Source organism: Mobula birostris, chromosome 6, assembly GCF_030028105.1.
Source record: "Mobula birostris isolate sMobBir1 chromosome 6, sMobBir1.hap1, whole genome shotgun sequence".
Taxonomy (NCBI): Eukaryota; Metazoa; Chordata; class Chondrichthyes; order Myliobatiformes; family Myliobatidae; genus Mobula; species Mobula birostris.
In genome coordinates this window covers 121,676,678-121,694,288 of record NC_092375.1, presented here as the reverse complement: position 1 = coordinate 121,694,288, position 17,611 = coordinate 121,676,678, and the positions used below count along the sequence as shown (strand labels likewise).

General features: G+C 42.6%; 1 protein-coding gene across 2 annotated transcripts in view; it reads left to right on the top strand.

Annotated features, from left to right (window-relative positions):
* Positions 1–17,611, top strand: part of LOC140199337 (protein FAM117B-like) — a 226,413-nt gene that overhangs the window by 74,406 nt on the left and 134,396 nt on the right. Inside the window, exon 3 of one of the 2 annotated variants that reach the window (XM_072261201.1) lies at positions 10,122–10,214. The exons of the other annotated variant lie outside the window; for it this stretch is intronic. Within the exon in view, the coding sequence (XP_072117302.1) occupies positions 10,122–10,214 (93 nt within the window). The remainder of the gene's footprint in view (positions 1–10,121; positions 10,215–17,611) is intronic. 2 annotated transcript variants of the gene reach the window in all.

Genomic DNA, 17,611 nt, shown 5'->3' with positions numbered 1-17,611 from the left:
AAGGAACCCTACACTTTCATAATGAAATGATTACTGCCTAATGGCACTGATGTCAATCATCGTGAAGTGCTTAGGGATACCTTGTAATGGAATATCTCAAAAACTCCATTCCTGCCGTACTGCACACTCACCAATATGCTTACCAACAGAACCACGCTAAGACAGATCCATAGCGTCTCTTGTCATGCACCTGGCTTTGACATACCTAGAAAACAACGACGTTTCTCAGAATGCTGTTTCTGGATTTCAGTTCAGCATTCAACACTTGTCCCACAGACCTCGTGAACAAACTCCTACTCCTCTGTCTAAATAACACCACAACACCACTGTGCAACTGGGTGCTACACTTCCCAACCAGCCGACCTCAGTTCATCAGGATGCACAACCGCTTCTCCCACCCCATCATCCTGAACATGGGTAGCCCTAGGGCTGCATGTTAAAGCCCATTGCTGTACACTCTGTTCACTCATGACGATGTGGCCGAACACATTGTCAAGTTCACCAATGACGCAACAGCAGTAGGGCTCATCACCAACATCGATGAGATAGTCTACAGAGAGGAGGTGGAAGAGCTTGAGGCCTGGTTCCAGGCAAGTAGCCTATTGCCTCAATGCCAACAAGACAAAGGAAATGGTTATCAACTTTGGGAGAACTCGCACTGCTCACACACAACCTCTCATGGTCACAAAACACGTTCTACACAATCAGGAAAGCTCACCAACGCCTCTACTGTCTTTGGAAGCTGAAGGGAGCTAGATTATGCACATCTATACTCATATCATTCTACACATATGCAATAGGTAAACTGCAGTGCAGCAGATAGGAAGACTCTGCAACGGGTAGTCTGAACTGCCCAACTCATCACCAGCACCAGTCTGCCTGCCCTTCAGGAAGGAGGCTACATAGTTTCCATGCCATGACCCACCAGACTGGAAAAAAAAAATGACATTGGTAACCTACAGGCTCAGCATTTTTGGATGTCAGTCTAGAAGGCTGCCTGTTTTGTAACTTGCATTAGTTGTCTATGCTTAGCACTCCATGCTGCACTAGCAGCACCAGGCTCATTTTTAAATTGTCAAAGCTATTTTCAAAATCCTCATTGTCCTTGTTCTTCTACTGTCATAAAAGAAGACTGAATGCTGGTAATATGAAATTGTAAACAAATTGGTGGTGATACTCAGCAATTTGGAAAGCAGCTGTGGAGCATTTGTTTCATTTTCTTGACCTACAGAGTTCTACATTTTATCTGTAACCTGCATCTAAATGCTTGTATTTCTTTACATCTGAACTTTTGTGTACAGGTTTCCCCCGCCATCCGAAGGTGGAACGTTCCTATGAAGCGGTTTGTAAGTCGGAATGTTGTAAAGCGAAGAAGCAATTACCATTTATTTATATGGGAAAATTTTGTGAGCGTTTGCAGACCCAAAAATAACCTACCAAATCATACCAAAAAATACATAAAACCTAAAATAACGGTAACATATAGTAAAAGCAGGAATGATATGATAAATACACAGCTCATATAAAGTAGAAATACTTTTCCACAATCATTACTGAACTGTTCTCCGGAGCGAAAATCTCATGCAAGTGCTGTTGGCAAAAACACGCACAAGCGCTCTCCAGTAACCTTTAAGCTATGAAGCTGCCAAATCATACCAAATAACATGTAAAAATACACAGCTGATATAAAGTAGAAATGTATGTACAGTGTGGTATCACTTAAGGAATCGGGACAGCACCGAGCACACTGATGATGGTGTGTTAGACTGAGTTGTCGGAGTTTGGGTGGTGCAGTGGCCCCCCCACCCTCCAGGCCACTGAGCGATACATTGCTGCGAAGAACGCAGGGGTCCAGCGGTAGCCAGGAGGTACACAGCACATCTTTAAGAAAAAAAGCCGAAACAAATATGCTAATTAATCATGTGCCGCCCGTAGTTGTCGGCCCAGATCTAGTGCCAATTTCTGATTGCATCGTCTCTGATCTGGGCTGACAATTACATGTCGGCGGCACCTAATTAATTAGCATGTTTATTTCAGCTTTTTTCTTAAAGATGTGCTGTGTGCCTCCCGGCTACCTTTGCATTCTCCGCGAATCGGTATCTGTCCGTGGCCTGGGGGTTGGGGTGGTGGGACACTGGGATGTCATCTCGTCGCCTGGATCTAATCTTCTGGATCAGCCTACCAAAGCAGGCAGCTCATCTTCTCCTATGACTGCCCCCCCTCGATGTCAAAGGTCGAGGTTCGTCATCTGCTGTGGCTGATGTGGAAGGCTTGCTTGGCTGCCGAGCCTTGCGTATTTTTCTATTACACAGTTCTTTAATAAGGACTCAAACCATCCTGCAAATATCCCCTAAACCGACGTACCCTTTCAAAATTAAAGTCGTACTTTATCATTACTCATTTGGTTTCGATTGTTGTCCTTTTTTCTTCCAATTGCATCAGCTCTTCATCTGTCAGTTCTTGGTGATGGGATGCCAAACCCTCTTCAACATCATGTTCGTCAACTTACAGAAGCCAAACTCACTTTGTCCTTACTTCAAACAACAGGAATTCTGCAGATGCTGGAAATTCAAGCAACACACATCAAAGTTGCTGGTGAATGCAGCAGGCCGGGCAGCATCTCTAGGAAGAGGTACAGTCGACGTTTCAGGCTGAGACCCTTCGTCAGGTCTCGGCCTGAAACGTCGACTGTACCTCTTCCTAGAGATGCTGCCCGGCCTGCTGCGTTCACCAGTAACTTTGATGTGTGTTGCTTGTCCTTACTTCGTTCACCACGATCAAAACGCTTAATTATGTGTAGTTTTACCCTAAGTGTAATACTCTTATGAGCTCTTTCAGGCTTTTCCGATACCATAGAACTCATCTTGCAAACGGCTGCTCACAGGCTCGTGTTTAAGCAATGCTGGCGAGAATCCGGGAGAGAGCGGCTACTCAGGGCACGCTGCCTTTTATCGCGCACTGAATTTTTTCTCGTAACTGAAAACATCTTTTGAAAGCGAAAATAGGGGTACTAATGTAGGTCTTTCGTAACAGTGAGGTTTTGTAAAGCGAATGTTCGAAAAGCATGGGACACCTGTATTTGGTTAATGGATACTGGTGTTGCCAAGGTCAGTAATTGCCCTTAAATTGAGCAATTTAATAGGTTATTTCAGAGGACAGATTAGAGTGCAGCTCTAATTGCTATGGCTTTGGAGTTGCATGTTGGCTAATGGCTGATGTTCCACCAAAACACAAGTGCCTATGAGGCAACATTGAACAAATAACGCAAGCAAGAACAGGCCGTACAGCCTTTTATGTCTCTCCTGACCATGATATGAATCTAAATAATCCATCCCTCTGCAAGTGGTCTGTATTCCTCTTCTTTGCCTCTGTTTAAGTTTGCTTAAAATCTTCTTACACTGCTGGGAAGATAGCAGTGTTTATTTCAGGAACCTGAATTTCCAAGGATTCTATGAAGTTTAAAGAAAAAGTTGCAAATTTCCTTTTTAAATTTTCCCTCTCTTTGTTTAAATATATAACCTTTACTATTTGACCTTTCTGACAAGGATGGGGGACTCTAGATAGATAGATATACTTTATTGATCCCGAGGGAAATTGGGTTTTGTTACAGTTGCACCAACCAAGAATAGAGTATAAATATAGCAATATAAAACCATAAATAAATAATAATATGTAAATTATGCCAGATGGAAATAAGTCCAGGACCAGCCTATTGGCTCAGAGTGTCTGACCCTCCAAGGGAGGAGTTGTAAAGTTTGATAGTCACAGGCAGGAATGACTTACTATGACGCTTAGTGTTGCATCTTAGTGGAATGAGTCTCTACCCTATCTATGCCTCTTATTAATTTCATATATGTACATCATTTTATCCCTCAGCCCCCATAGAAAAAAAACAAGCTTGTACAACATTATCTCGTAGTTTACATTCTTCAACCTACATACTTCCTGTAGTATGACCACAACTGCACACACACAATACTCCAAATGTGGCCTAATTGTGCTTTCCATGTGACCTTAATCTTCTGGATCAGCCTACCATAAGCAGGCTTGTCAAATGCTTCACTGTTGACCATGTAGATAATGTTCAATATTATAAAGCACTGGTGAGGCCTCACTTGGAGTATTGTCAGCAGTTTTGGGCCTCTTGTATAAGAAAGGATGTGCTGACATTGGAGCTGGTTCAAAGGAAGTTCAAGAAAATGATTCTGGGATTGAAAAGCTTATCATATAAGGAGCATTGATGCTCTACTCACTGGAATTCAGAAAAATGAGGGGTGACCTCATTGAAACCTATCAAATGTTAAAAGGCCTCGATAGAATGTATACAAAGAGGATAATTCCTCTGGTAAAGGAGTCTTAAGAGCAGAGAATACATCCTCAAGAGTAGAAGGGCATCCTTTTAGAATGGAGATGAGGAATTTCTTTAGCCAGAGTGTGGAGAATCTGTGGAATTTGTTGCCATGGGTGGCTGTGGTGGCCAAGTCATTGGGTGTAAATTAAGACAGAAGTTGATAGATTCTGGATTAACCAGAGCATCAAAGGATATGGTGAGAAGGCAGTAGACTGGGGCCTAGAGGGAAAATGGTTTGGCCATGATAAAATGGCAGAGCAGACTCAATGGGCCAAATGGCCTAATTCTACTCCTATATCTTATGGTTTATCTTCAGTCATATTTGCCATTTCAAAGAAAAATGTGGTTTCCTGTTCTCACAAGTGTTTTGGAACTCCCTAGTAAATCCCTATTGCTCTTTTACAAAGGAGTAACATTTTTATTCTAAAGCCTTCTAGTAGTTCTATTGGGGATGATGAGGATACAAAGATCTTGGTTAAGACCCCAGCAGTTTTATCTCTTATCTCTCTGAATATAGAACTTAGAACAGAACATTACGTTACAGACCATGATATTGTGCTGTATCAATTAAACTAATGATGTCTAATCTAATCTCTCCTTCCTTCACATGGTCCATATCCATCCATTCTCTGCATATTCATGTAGCTATCTAAGGAACTCATAAAATCATATCATATTTGTTTTTGCTACCACTCCAGCTCCTTCTACTCTGTGTATAGTTTAAAAAAACTCTTGCCTGGTGCATCTCTTTTGAGCTTACACTCCTCTTACCTAAAACACATGCCCTCTATTATTAGATGTTGCGACCCTGGAAACAGAAACAAGCTATCTGCTCAGTCTGCGCCTCTCATAATTTTATAACTCCTGGTGATGAATTCTGTCAGACCCTGGGTATATCCAGCACCACCTGATTTACTGTCACCCATGTCCTTTGAGTTGGTGAATACTGCTGTAAAGTACTCATTTCGGACCTTGTTCATTTCCTCTAGTTCCAGGTGTTGATTCACTCCTTTGTCTTAAGTGCACCTACCCTTTTATCTTCCTAACTTGGTTGTACTATATGTATAAAATAACTTCAGATTTGTTAATTTAGATAAATTAGTTTAAAAGAGTATTTCATTTAACAGTGGCCAGGTGATGTCAAGATGGATTTGAAGTTAACATAAATTTGGTTAGGCGTGAACTTCTCTTTGAGTGGTACAATCTGGAATGTAGGGGTTTGCATAATACTATTACAGTGCAGCTTTCCCGATTCAATTCCCACCACTGTCTGTAAGGAGTTGTACATTCATGACCAGGTGGATTTCCTCTGGGTGCACCTTCCACCTTCCAAAGACGTACGCATTAGTCAGTTGGTCACATGGGTGTAATTGGGCGGTGTGGGTTCTTTGGGCAGAAGGGTCTGTTGCTGTGCTGTATCTCTAAAAAAATTTTTTTTTAAAAGAATGTAGATGAATAAAGGTGATATCCAGTAGCCTTTCTCACCTGATTTATGGAGAAAACAAACTGTCTTAAAATTGCTTTCCATGATTAAGAAGAGGCTACTGCATTGATGTATAAGAATAAGGTACATTATGTCTACTTAACAGTCTATAAGACCATAAGACAAAGGAGCAGAAGTAGGCCATTCGGCCCATCGAGTCTGCTCTGCCATTTTATCATGAGCTGATCCGTTTTCTCCTATTTAGTCCCACTCCCCTGCCTTCTCACCATAACCTTTGAAACCCTGGCTACTCAGATACCTATCAATCTCTGCCTTAAATACACTTACGTGAACTACCTTCTCTCATTTATTCATTTCCATAAAAAATGCTGAAATCAATATATTGATCATGAGGTAGAACTTTATCAGTTCTATGTATTTCTGTGCATTACCTCACCCTTTGTGAACCAAGATACGAGATGGCAGATGATTGTAGGGTTTGAAATTTGATTGTTAATTGTAATTAGCACCATCCTCCACACACCCACACATGCACACCCTTATCCTGTATCACAGTTGTGTCTTTGAGGGTGAGTGACATTTCTGTTTCTTCATACTGTTGAATAGAACAAAGATAATCACAGTGAAAGTAATAGATGCATGGCTTACTATTTCAGTCCTTTTAATCATGCTGCTAACTTTTGTCTGAAGTGCCCAAGTGTTGAGAAAATTATTAACATGCACATCATCATTTGAGACAAGTTATATTTGTATGTTTTGTTTATGTTTTAAAATAGTCCAAAATATGCATGCATTTATAGATTGAGGATAATTAAGTTGGGGACACCAAACTAGAAGTATTTAGTTGAATTTTTGTTTTTTTTCTAACGCTGCTGACAATTAAATACCATTTTGTGTGTTACTAATGCTTAAACAGTGAGAAAATGGTTGGAGGAGGCTTATGAGGCGCTCCAGGGTTGTCTTGAGGTGACAGACTGGCAGGCACTCTGTGAGCCACATGGAGAGGATATTGATGGGCTCACAGAGTGCATCACTGATTCCATCAACTTCTGTGTGGACTGCAATGTTCTGACAAGAACTGTCCTTTGTTATTCAAATAACAAGCTATGGGTAACAAAGGACATTAAGGACATCCTGAACGCTAAAAAAGGGGGTGTTTAGAGATGGAAATAGGGAGGAGCTGAGGGCAATACAGAGGGACCCGAAAGCCAGGATCAGGGAGGCTAAGGATAGGTACAGGAGGAAGCTTGAGTGGAAACTCCAGCCGAACAACATGAGAGAGGTCTGGAGGGGGGATGAGGACCATCACTGGGTTCCAGCAAAATAACAACAGAGGAGCTGAAGGCAGTGTGGACAGGGCCAACGAACTTAACCTGTTCTTTAACAGATTTGACATTGTGGCCCCTGCCCATCCCCCACATAAGTCATCTGTTGTCAGCCCCCAAGCAACACATATTCCACTCTCCCCTCCTACCCCTCCTCACAGTCCTCCACCCTGCTCTCATGACTATACCCCTTCCCCACACGAAAGCACCACGGTGGGCTTCACAGCTGAACAGGTGAGAAGACAGCTGAAACGTCTCAACCCAAGCAAGGCTGCAGGACCGGATGGTGTCAGTACCAGGGTGTTCAAAGCCTGTGCCCCTCAGCTATGTGGAGTACTTCGCCATGTATTCAACCTGAGCCTGAGGCTCTGGAGGGTTCCTGTGCTGTGGAAGACGTCCTGCCTCATCCCTGTGCCGAAGACGCCGCGCCCCAGCAGCCTCAATGACTACAGACCGGTGGCATTGACCTCCCACATCATGAAGACCCTGGAGAGACTTGTTCCGGAGCTGCTCCGGCCTATGGTCAGGCCACACTTAGATTCCCCTCCAGTTCGCCTACCAGCCCCGACTAGGAGTTGAGGATGCCATCATCTACCTGCTGAACCGTGTCTACGCCCACCTAGACAAGCCAGCGAGCACTGTGAGGGTCATGTTTTTTTGACTTCTCCAGTGCATTCAACACCATCCACCCTGCTCTGCTGGGGGAGAAGTTGACAGCGATGCAGGTGGATACTTTCCTGGTGTCATGGATTCTTGATTACCTGACTGGCAGACCACAGTACGTGTGCTTGCAACACTGTGTGTCCGACAGAGTGATCAGCAGCACTGGGGCTCCACAGGGGACTGTCTTGTCTCCCTTTCTCTTCAGCATTTGCACCTCGGACCTCAACTACTGCACAGAGTCTTGTCATCTTCAGAAGTCTTCTGATGACTCTGCTGTAGTTGGATGCATCAGCAAGGGAGATGAGGCTGAGTACAGGGCTACGGTAGGAAACTTTGTCACATGGTGTGAGCAGAAATATCTGCAGCTTAATGTGAAAAAGACTAAGGAGCTGGTGGTAGACCTGAGGAGAGCTAAGGTACCGGTGACCCCTGTTTCCATCCAGGGGGTCAGGGTGGACATGGTGGAGGATTACAAATACCTGGGGATACGAATTGACAATAAACTGGACTGGTCGAAGAACACTGAGGCTGTCTACAAGAAGGGTCAGAGCCGTCTCTATTTCCTGAGGAGACTGAGATCCTTTAACATCTGCCGGATGATGCTGAGGATGTTCTACGAGTCTATGGTGGCCAGTGCTATCATGTTTGCTGTTGTGTGCTGGGGCAGCAGGCTGAGGGTAGCAGACACCAACAGAATCAACAAACTTATTTGTAAGGCCAGTGATGTTGTGGGGATGGAACTGGACTCTCTCACGGTGGTGTCTGAAATGAGGATGCTGTTTCAAGTTGCATGCCATCTTGGACAATGTCTCCCATCCACTACATAATGTACTGGTTGGGCACAGGAGTACATTCAACCAGAGACTCATTCCACCGAGGTGCAACACAGAGCGTCATAGGAAGTCATTCCTGCCTGTGGCCATCAGATTTTACAACTCCTCCCTTGGAGGGTCAGACACCCTGAGCCAATAGGCTGGTCCTGGACTTATTTCCTGGCATAATTTACATATTACTATTTAATTATTTATGGTTTTATTACTATTTATTATTTATGGTGCAACTGTAACGAAAACCAATTTCCCCAGGATCAATAAAGTATGACTATGACTAAACAATATAAGATATACACTCAGTGGCTACTTTAGTAGGTACAGGAGGTTATGTTCATGATTTTCCGCTACTGTAGCCCATCCATTTCAAGACTCGACATGGTGTGAGTTCAGGAATGCTCTTCTGCGCACCACCGTTGTAATGCCTAGTAATTTGAGTATTTGTCACCTTCCTACCAGCTTGAACCCATCTGGCCATTCTCCTCTGACCTCTCTCATTAACGAGGTGCTTTTGCCCAACGAACTGCCACTCACTGGATTCTTTTTCTGTTTTATGTACCATTCCCTAAAAACGCTAGATCCTAGGAGATCAGTTTCTGAGATGCTCAAACCACCCCCATATGGCACCAACAATCATTCCATGGTCAAAGTCATGTAGATCATAGTTCTTCTTCCTTCTGATGTTTGGTCTAAACAACAACTGATCCTCTTGACCATGTTTGCATGCTTTTATGCATTGAGTTGCTGTTGCATGATTGATTAGATATTTGCACTAACACACAGGTGTACCTATAAAGTAACCATTGAGTGTATAGCTTTGCTGAAATGATATAAGTTAAGTTCATTTCATTAAGAGGAGTATTCATATAGCTATTTCCATACAATTATGATCCATACTGCTTATGCTTATAATATCAAATTAGAAATTGCCGGAGAAATATAGCAGTTCAGCATCAAATGTTGGGGGGTAGTTGTGAGAAACATTTTGGGCCAGTGACTTTGGTCAGAACTGGGAAAAAGTTTGAAATTGTGCTTTAAGTTGTAGAGAAAAGAGATAATTGTGATGTTTGAGAGTAAGAGATTTGAGTAAATTATGCTTTTGCTGGCTAAGGTTGGTGAAGGCTTGTGAACTGCATCTGGTAAGTCTAGAGGAACTGTATGAAAGTGAATGGAAACAGGAGAGAGAAAACAAAATGTTTGAATTGAGGTTGTTAGAAATCTAGAGAAAAAATGTTGCAAATCCTCAGCAGGCCAGGCAGAACCAGTGGTGAGAATACTTAAGTCTGATCTTTTATCAGAACTGGTAGGTTTTGATAGAAACTGGAAGGCTGGTTATCTGAAATTAACTCTCTTCCTCTTCCCAGTACAGCATATGATACAGCATATCCCGGTGAAGATTTCCAGCTATTGGATTTGCAACACATGCAGCATTTTTTTTCTGATTTGGTTTATTGAAGGCAAATGAGCCTGTTTTCAAAGCAGTGATTTATTTATTTTTTTCTTGACAGACTCCAAATGCCTGGGCAGAAGAGATCTCTGAAAAAAAGAAAGGATCTCACAAACGTTCAGCATCCTGGGGAAGCAATGACCAGTTGAAAGAGGTTAGAATTTTTCCCCCACATTACGATCTGCATTTCCACATTTCATTATTCAACAATTTTTAGGCAAGATTCCTTACCATTTCTGTGCTTACATACTGTTTGATTTTTGGTATCGTGATAATAGTCCGTGAGGTTTTGAACTTGTAATTTACGTGGCTCGTGAGCAACATTACTCCAAGAATATTTAATAGATATGTCAAGTAGACAAGTGACTTTTTTTGTTTTTGAAACTGGAGTCCAACTTATAGCTCACAGGCAAAACATATGCACAGTAACTGAAATGCTCCTGCGCACATAGCCTTTGTTGCCACACAGTTGGAATTGGATGCAGCTAGCAAAAGTTTATGAAACATGAAAGATTTTCTTTGTTGCACTGTACTTCATTATACCCTTCAATTAGTATATAAGTCAAAAGTATGTGAATTTTCAATTTTCATTCTAAGTATTCATGGTCTACATATTATGAAATAGCGTAATTTGAAGTGCTGCGCAGTTTTGAAGTGTGTAAAAATGTTTTGCTCAGAGCAATGGTTGGTCTGCGCAGTGAAGCAAATTAGAGGAAATGTTGACATTAACTCAAGAAGGAGGAGGTTATTCTGCATTCCAAGAACAAAATAGCAGGAGTGCTCTTCAGGCCCTTGTGATGGATCTTTCACTTCAGTGCTGCTTTTATGCATTAACCCCATATCTCTTGATTAGTATCTAAACAACTTTTGATGCTTACTTAAAATAGGCTCCATGATGAAGCCTTCACTGCCATCTTAGATAGTGAACTTCTAAGACTTGCCACCACTTGGTGTAGAAATTTCACGTTTCATATTCCACAAGTATGGAGTTGTCACCTTGGTTCCAGTGCACAAGCCAGGAGAAATAGCAATTATGTATATATCCTGAAAGAATTTTCTTTGTTGTGATGAGATCATCTTTCATTCCTCCAAAATTAAGTGTCACATATGACGAATTTGCCATTCTGGGAATCCATCTCATGAACACTTGCTGCACTCAGACTAAGCTTACCCTATGGAGATATTGACCGAAGGTGCACACAGTTTCAGATATGCACTCATCATGGCTCTATGTAATTCGAGCAAGGTGACTTCAGTAGTGCTTTCAAACCCTCTTTAAGCTTCCTACTTGCTTGCTGCTCATTAAACATGATAACCCTTCCAAAGATCTATGTTGACCTTGCCTAATCCTATTGTTATTTTCCAAGCTCCTTATTACCATTGAATAGATTATAGCATTTTCCCTCTTTATATCTATCTAACTGGTTTACAGATTTTTTTTCCCTCTTTACTTTCTCAAATATTGGAGTTACATTTGTAGTCTTCTAGATATCTGGTCCTGGCATTTAATTTTGTTTTGAAAACTAACTTCTTTTGTGTTATTTACTCTAGACCAGTAGCTCTCCGTTATTTCTCAGAGGTTTTCTGTGTCTTCTGCGGAGCAGAGACAGACAGAAAATGTTTAAGCTCTCCCTGATTTCCTTACTATTGAATACAATTTCTCATTTTGTCGGTAAGGATTTCCTATTAACCTGTTCTTTGCCTCTTTAACACACGGATTCCGAAACCCACCTTCTATACCTTTACAAATGCATTCTGATTTTTTTTAAAATCAGTACTTTTGTTGTGGAGTCTGTTTGGATTAAAGTCGCTCATGATTATGGTTTTACCCTTATTACATATATGAATTGAATTGACTTTATTTCTTACATCCTTCACATACATGAGTAAAAATCATTACGTTACCTCTCCATCTAAATGTGCAATCATAGTAATTTATAATAAATAGAACAGTCAATATAATATAGAGTACACTCAAGTCAGCATGAGTTCATCAGTCTGATGGCCTGGTGGAAGAAGCTGTCCCAGAGCCTGTTGGTCATGGCTTTTATGCTGTGGTACTGCTTCCCGGACAGTAGCAGCTGGAATAGATTGTGGTTGGGATGGCTTAGGTCCCCAGTGATCCTACAGGCCCTTTTTACACACCTGTCCTTGTGAATGTCCTGATTCATGGGAAGTTCACAACTACAGATGCGCTGGGCTGACAGCACCACTCTGCAGAGTCCTGCGGTTAAAGGAGGTACAGTTCCCATACCAGGCAGTGATGCAGCCAGTCAGGATGCTCTCAATTGTGCCCCTGTAGAAAGTTCTTAGGATTTGGGGGCCCATACTAAACTTCCTCAACCATCTAGAGTGAAAGAGGTGCTGGTGTGCCTTTTTCACCACACAGCTGGTGTCTACAGAGCTTGTGAGGTTCTCAGTGATGTGGATGCTGAGAAACTTGAAGCTTTCTGATCTGAAGTTTTCTGATTTGTGCTGTGCTTCCTGTGCTAGATCAATAGATAATTTTACACAAGTGTTTTCTATCCCATGTTGCTTCTGAGATGCACTCAAATCAATCTGTGCCTAAAATTCTTTCTTTCCACGGCCTTTAATTAAATCTCAGGGCTGCTCTGCCTCCATTTCCATTTTATTCTTCAAGTATCCTTGAATGTTTAATTCACTGCAGTGATAAATTTGAAACCAGGTCTCCTATTGGATATTGCATTGTATCCATCTGATTTTATTGAATTCAAAACTTCAGTTAGCTTATTACAAATGTGCTTGCATTCATATTCAGAAATTATGTCAGTCTGTGTACTGTTTTTCTGACTCTGATTGGAGTTATACTCTTATATCGGCATGTATTCTCCTTTCTTGCCAGGCTCTGGTACACGTTTTCCATTGTGCTGAAACTGGGCCACTGTTTTGTCCTTTGTCGATAATTTTGCAGATTTGCTCTTGCCAAAACACCAATTGCAGCAGTTTGAAGAATTTTTTCCATCTCATTTTAAAGCAATCAACATTCTGAGCCTGTGAACAACATCCCCAATTGCTTTAGTTTTCTTAGACAGGGAAACATTTCCCTGGATCCAGGATCAATCTCATTGAGATAACCTCTGTCTTTTGTACTTGCCAGAGGCACCACTATTTATTTTAAAGCCCTTTATTTAACTACCTTTTTTCGTTTTTCGGCCTAGTCCACTCCTTATCTTGATAACATCCTTGTATCATCCACCAACACCTTCGTCATCCCAGGGATCAGTCCAGTAAATCCTTGTGTTGCTTCATCTGAGGCAAATAAATACTTTCAGGCAACGAACAGACTGTCAGCAGTAAGATGGTTCTTGCCACAACATTACATAATGGTAACGATCTTTTTTCTCAACCTTCAAAACAAAAGGATTGAATAAAACACTGTGTGCCTGTAATATTATTTATACACAAGGACAACCAGATTCCATGAAATCAATATCTAGCTGCCTTCAGAGAGTCTGCCCTCTGGTCTTCACCTTCCCATAAGGGGTAACATTCTCGCAGTATTTACCCTGTCAAGTCTCACTCTTAAATTTTCAGTCATAGAACATTGCACAGCACAGGAACAGGCCTTTTGCCCTCAGTGTTGTGTTGAGCCAATTAAATTAGTAATCAAATAGCTAACCAAACTAATCTCTTTTTTCCAACACAATGTCCATATCCTTTCATTTTCCTCACATTCATGTGTCTATAATGTGCTGTAAAGTTTCAGTGCTAATGTTATGGTTTCTCTGTAGCAGCAATGTTTGGGTTATAACTAGAGATAGCAGGGCCTTTGGAATGTGTGCTATCCAATGAGAGGCATGTTGTTCTTGTGGGTCTGGAAGCAAGAATTTCATGGTTTTTTTTGTCAGCGAGAGGTGAAGAGAGAAGACGCAAATGGAACGAGTTGGTAGACTGACGTATGGAGTGGACTTGAAGCGAGGGTCTGACGGTCAGCGACGCTCGAAGGAGGTCGATGGGGAACGAATGGACGATTCTATGCGCTCCAATATGCATATTAGACTGTTTCATTAAAATAGAGCCTTTTTCTTTTTATTTTCTTTACTAAGGTTTATAAAGTTCAGTTGTTAAATTGCATTTGGTGTACTGTCTGATATTTTGCGGTTCGGATTTGTAACCGGGCAACGTATCACGCAGCATCCACACAAATGAGATTGTTCAGTTTGGCTGGGCCAGAGGCTGCCTTCCCTTAGACAAACAGCTGCTGGTCAAACCGGAGGGTTATAATTGCAGTGGTATCGTTCGGGATTGATTTCGTTGGATGCTGTGTGATTGCCCTGAGCATTGAGGGTTGTGTGTTTAAGTCTGCTGGTATGGATGCTGGTGGGGTGGAGCGATGGTGTGCTTCCTTGGGGTTACAGATAACTAATGCATGCATGTTGAGTGGGGTGGATATTCGTACCCCAGATGAATTGTTAATTCAGTTTTTGAGTACGGTTAAAGCTGTGGCAATGCTGCGGTTGTAGGGCAGAGATCTGATAAAATGGCGGGCTCAGACCTTGATTTAGTTCAGACTAGCACTGATGTAACGGCAGTGGATCTGCCTGCTTCTATCAGTGCCCCAGGTAAGGCGGGGCCATGGCCTGCCCATACTGTCAGGGAGGAGGGGAAATGTAACGGAGTGGGCGAGTCACAAGTCGAGCTTCCAGTAGCTGGGGCCAGAGACTTCAAAGACAGGGTTCTATTGTTTCTGAGGAGTGAGGGCAAGGAGTGGTTGGATTTGGAATGTCTAATTAGTCCCCGTCCCCCAGTGAAAAGTGAGAATTCTGAGGTATCCGCCTTTACCTCTGTCGAATAAATGGATAAATGCCCAGGTTCAAAGTCCCTGCTGTGGTAGGCTCCTCCTACTCTCTGGAATAACGGCCACCCCTAAAGCAGAAGAGGGTATGAGACTTGGATGGAGCAGACCTCTCAGGTTGTTAGATGAGTGGCAATGCTCTGATGACGTAAAGTGACAGAGATTGTGTGAGAGTTTGAGGGGGTTGGCCGCTGACGTGGTGAGAGCTGTGAAAACAGGTCCACCTTTAGCTAACTTTGCCGATTATCTGGGCACTTTGGAGGGCACCTTTGGTACAACAGCGAGCCCACTGGAGCTCATGGTGGGGTTTCAGAACATGCCTCAGGAGATGGGGGAGAAGCTTTCTGCTTACATTTTTCGGCTAGAGAGGCAGCTAAATTGTTTGCAGTGTAGAGGGGTCATTCAAGTGGCTGAGGTGGATCAATTAAGACTACCCCCCCCCCCCACCATATGAGGGATCTGATGGGGGGGTGGATCCCTTAAGGGGACAAACAATGGGAGGGCTGCTAGCAGCCGGTGTCATGGGAGAAGGAGAGTGAGCCCCTTGGTACCTAAGCAAAGAGAGTCATTGGGAAAACATAGAGGAGACCCAGTAAGAGAACAGCCTGGTGTCTCTAGGGGAACATGTTCCCAGCATTATACCAAGGAACTCCTGAAAGCGAAAGATCCTATTCCTGAAGGCTTAGTGGGACCATGCTCCAGTGTGTCACTACGGATAGAGGGTATTTATGCTGAAGCCATGTTCGACACCAGGTTGCAGGTCACGTTCTTGTACTGTTCATTTTACAACTGGTATCGCAAGCATTTACCATTGACACCATTCAGGGCACTGGAGATCTGGGGTCTCAGTGCTGGTGATTATCCCTATGATGGTTATTTGTCAGTGAAGCTGGAGTTTTCAGAGGCTGATCTGGGAGTCTCTGAGGTCTTTGCTACATTGGTGCTGGTTTGTCCAGAACCTGTTGAGAAGGGCAGTGTTTGCTGCAGGCCCTCTTAGCGGCAAGTAAGAAATCAATCACTAGAAAGTGGCTAAATCCAATACCACCTACATTAGAAGATTGGCACGAAATTATCTTGGAAATATTTAAAATGGAAAAGTTGACTTACTCCCTAAGAATTCAAAAAGAAAAATTTTATCAGATCTGGAATAAATGGATTGAATATATAACCTCAATGCGAGCAGACTTTAGATGACTCTCCTAATGATTTATACTGCTCTTCTCATCAACACAGTAATATTGCTAACGTAAGCACCCCCAGTCTAAATGTTTACTGTTTTTGTTTTCTTTTGGAAAATAGAGAATTAATACAAGTAAAGGAAAAGATTTGGGGAAGGGATAAAAAATGATAAAATTAAGTAAATAAGTACATAGGGATTGGATAATTATGTCTGGGGGCAGGAGCAAGCATGAACAAGTTAGGATATAAACACCTAGAATGGTTGTTACATAGGCTTACATACAACATTTTGGACCAGAAGAAATGGTCCAGAAGGGATTTATGGAAACTATTGTTACTATGTTTCTTAACGACTAATACCATTACTTAGCCTAATAGATTAGAATTACCACTGTACATAATTATCTATTTAAGTGTCTAATTTCCTTTTATATCATCTCAATGTGTACTTAAGAATGTATAAATAATTATAGTTTTATACATATAAAAAAATGGAAAAGGTTATAAGTGTGGAAAAAGTACATGATACTTGTGAATTCCTTATCCAAATAAAAATAAAATTAAAAAAAAGAGAAGGGCATTGTTTCAGTTCTGGTGAGGACCAATATCCCTCTTGTGAGGAGACTCATGGGGGCCTGCAAGGAGAAGGCTGGCGAGAGCTTTCTGTGAACATTGTCCATGAACCCGGTGTTTCGAGCTGCTTTTGAGGAAGTGCATGGCTGTATTGGGCTGGATACTGAATTTAGATGAGGAACTGTGTGGTTCACCCAGTTGAAGCCAATGATGGTTCGGTCCGGGGAAGTAGCGACAGTGATGGGGACCCCCAAATTTCCTGGAGGGTCTGAAGGAGAGGTCCTCTTAGTGGATGCTCCTGAAGACCACGAGGGGGAGTCGGGATTTCCTGCTGGCGTACTGGTGAGTCCCTTACTGCAGAAGCCCTTGGTTGTACAGGCGAGCAGGATGGCAGTAATTGGGTTAGGGTAGTCACCTTCAAGCGGGAGTTACGTGTTGCACATCTGTTCCTGGCGATGGTAATGTCTAGTGTCCCTCTGGGACAAGCCAGGGAGAAACTATTGGAAAAAGGGGGAAAGTTGACAGCTGAGTCTTTCAACTTCGGGGACTTCCCGGTTCCTGTGGGTTGGAAGAGGAGGTTGGTAGAGAAGATGTTGAAGCTGGAAGGTGTCGTTTCCACTGATGAGTTTGATGTGGATCGTTCCAAGAGCACTCATCATACTATTTGGGTGACTGAGGACAACCCGTTTGGAGAGGTCATGGAGACCGGCCCCTGAAGAGGTGGAAGACATTTGGCAGCATCTGTGTAAGCTGAAGGAAGCTGGGATCATCATCAGGTCCTGAAGCCCCTATGTGTCCCCAATAGTAGGGACCCGAAAGAAGAATGGGTAGGTACACGTGTGGACTATAGGACTCTGAACAGCCACACCGTCCCTGACCAGTATACAGTCCCGAGGATCGAAGATGCGCTGGTCTGTCTGGGTGGTACAAAGTGATTCAGTGTGCTGGACTTGAGTGGATATTACCAGATCCCCATGAGTGAG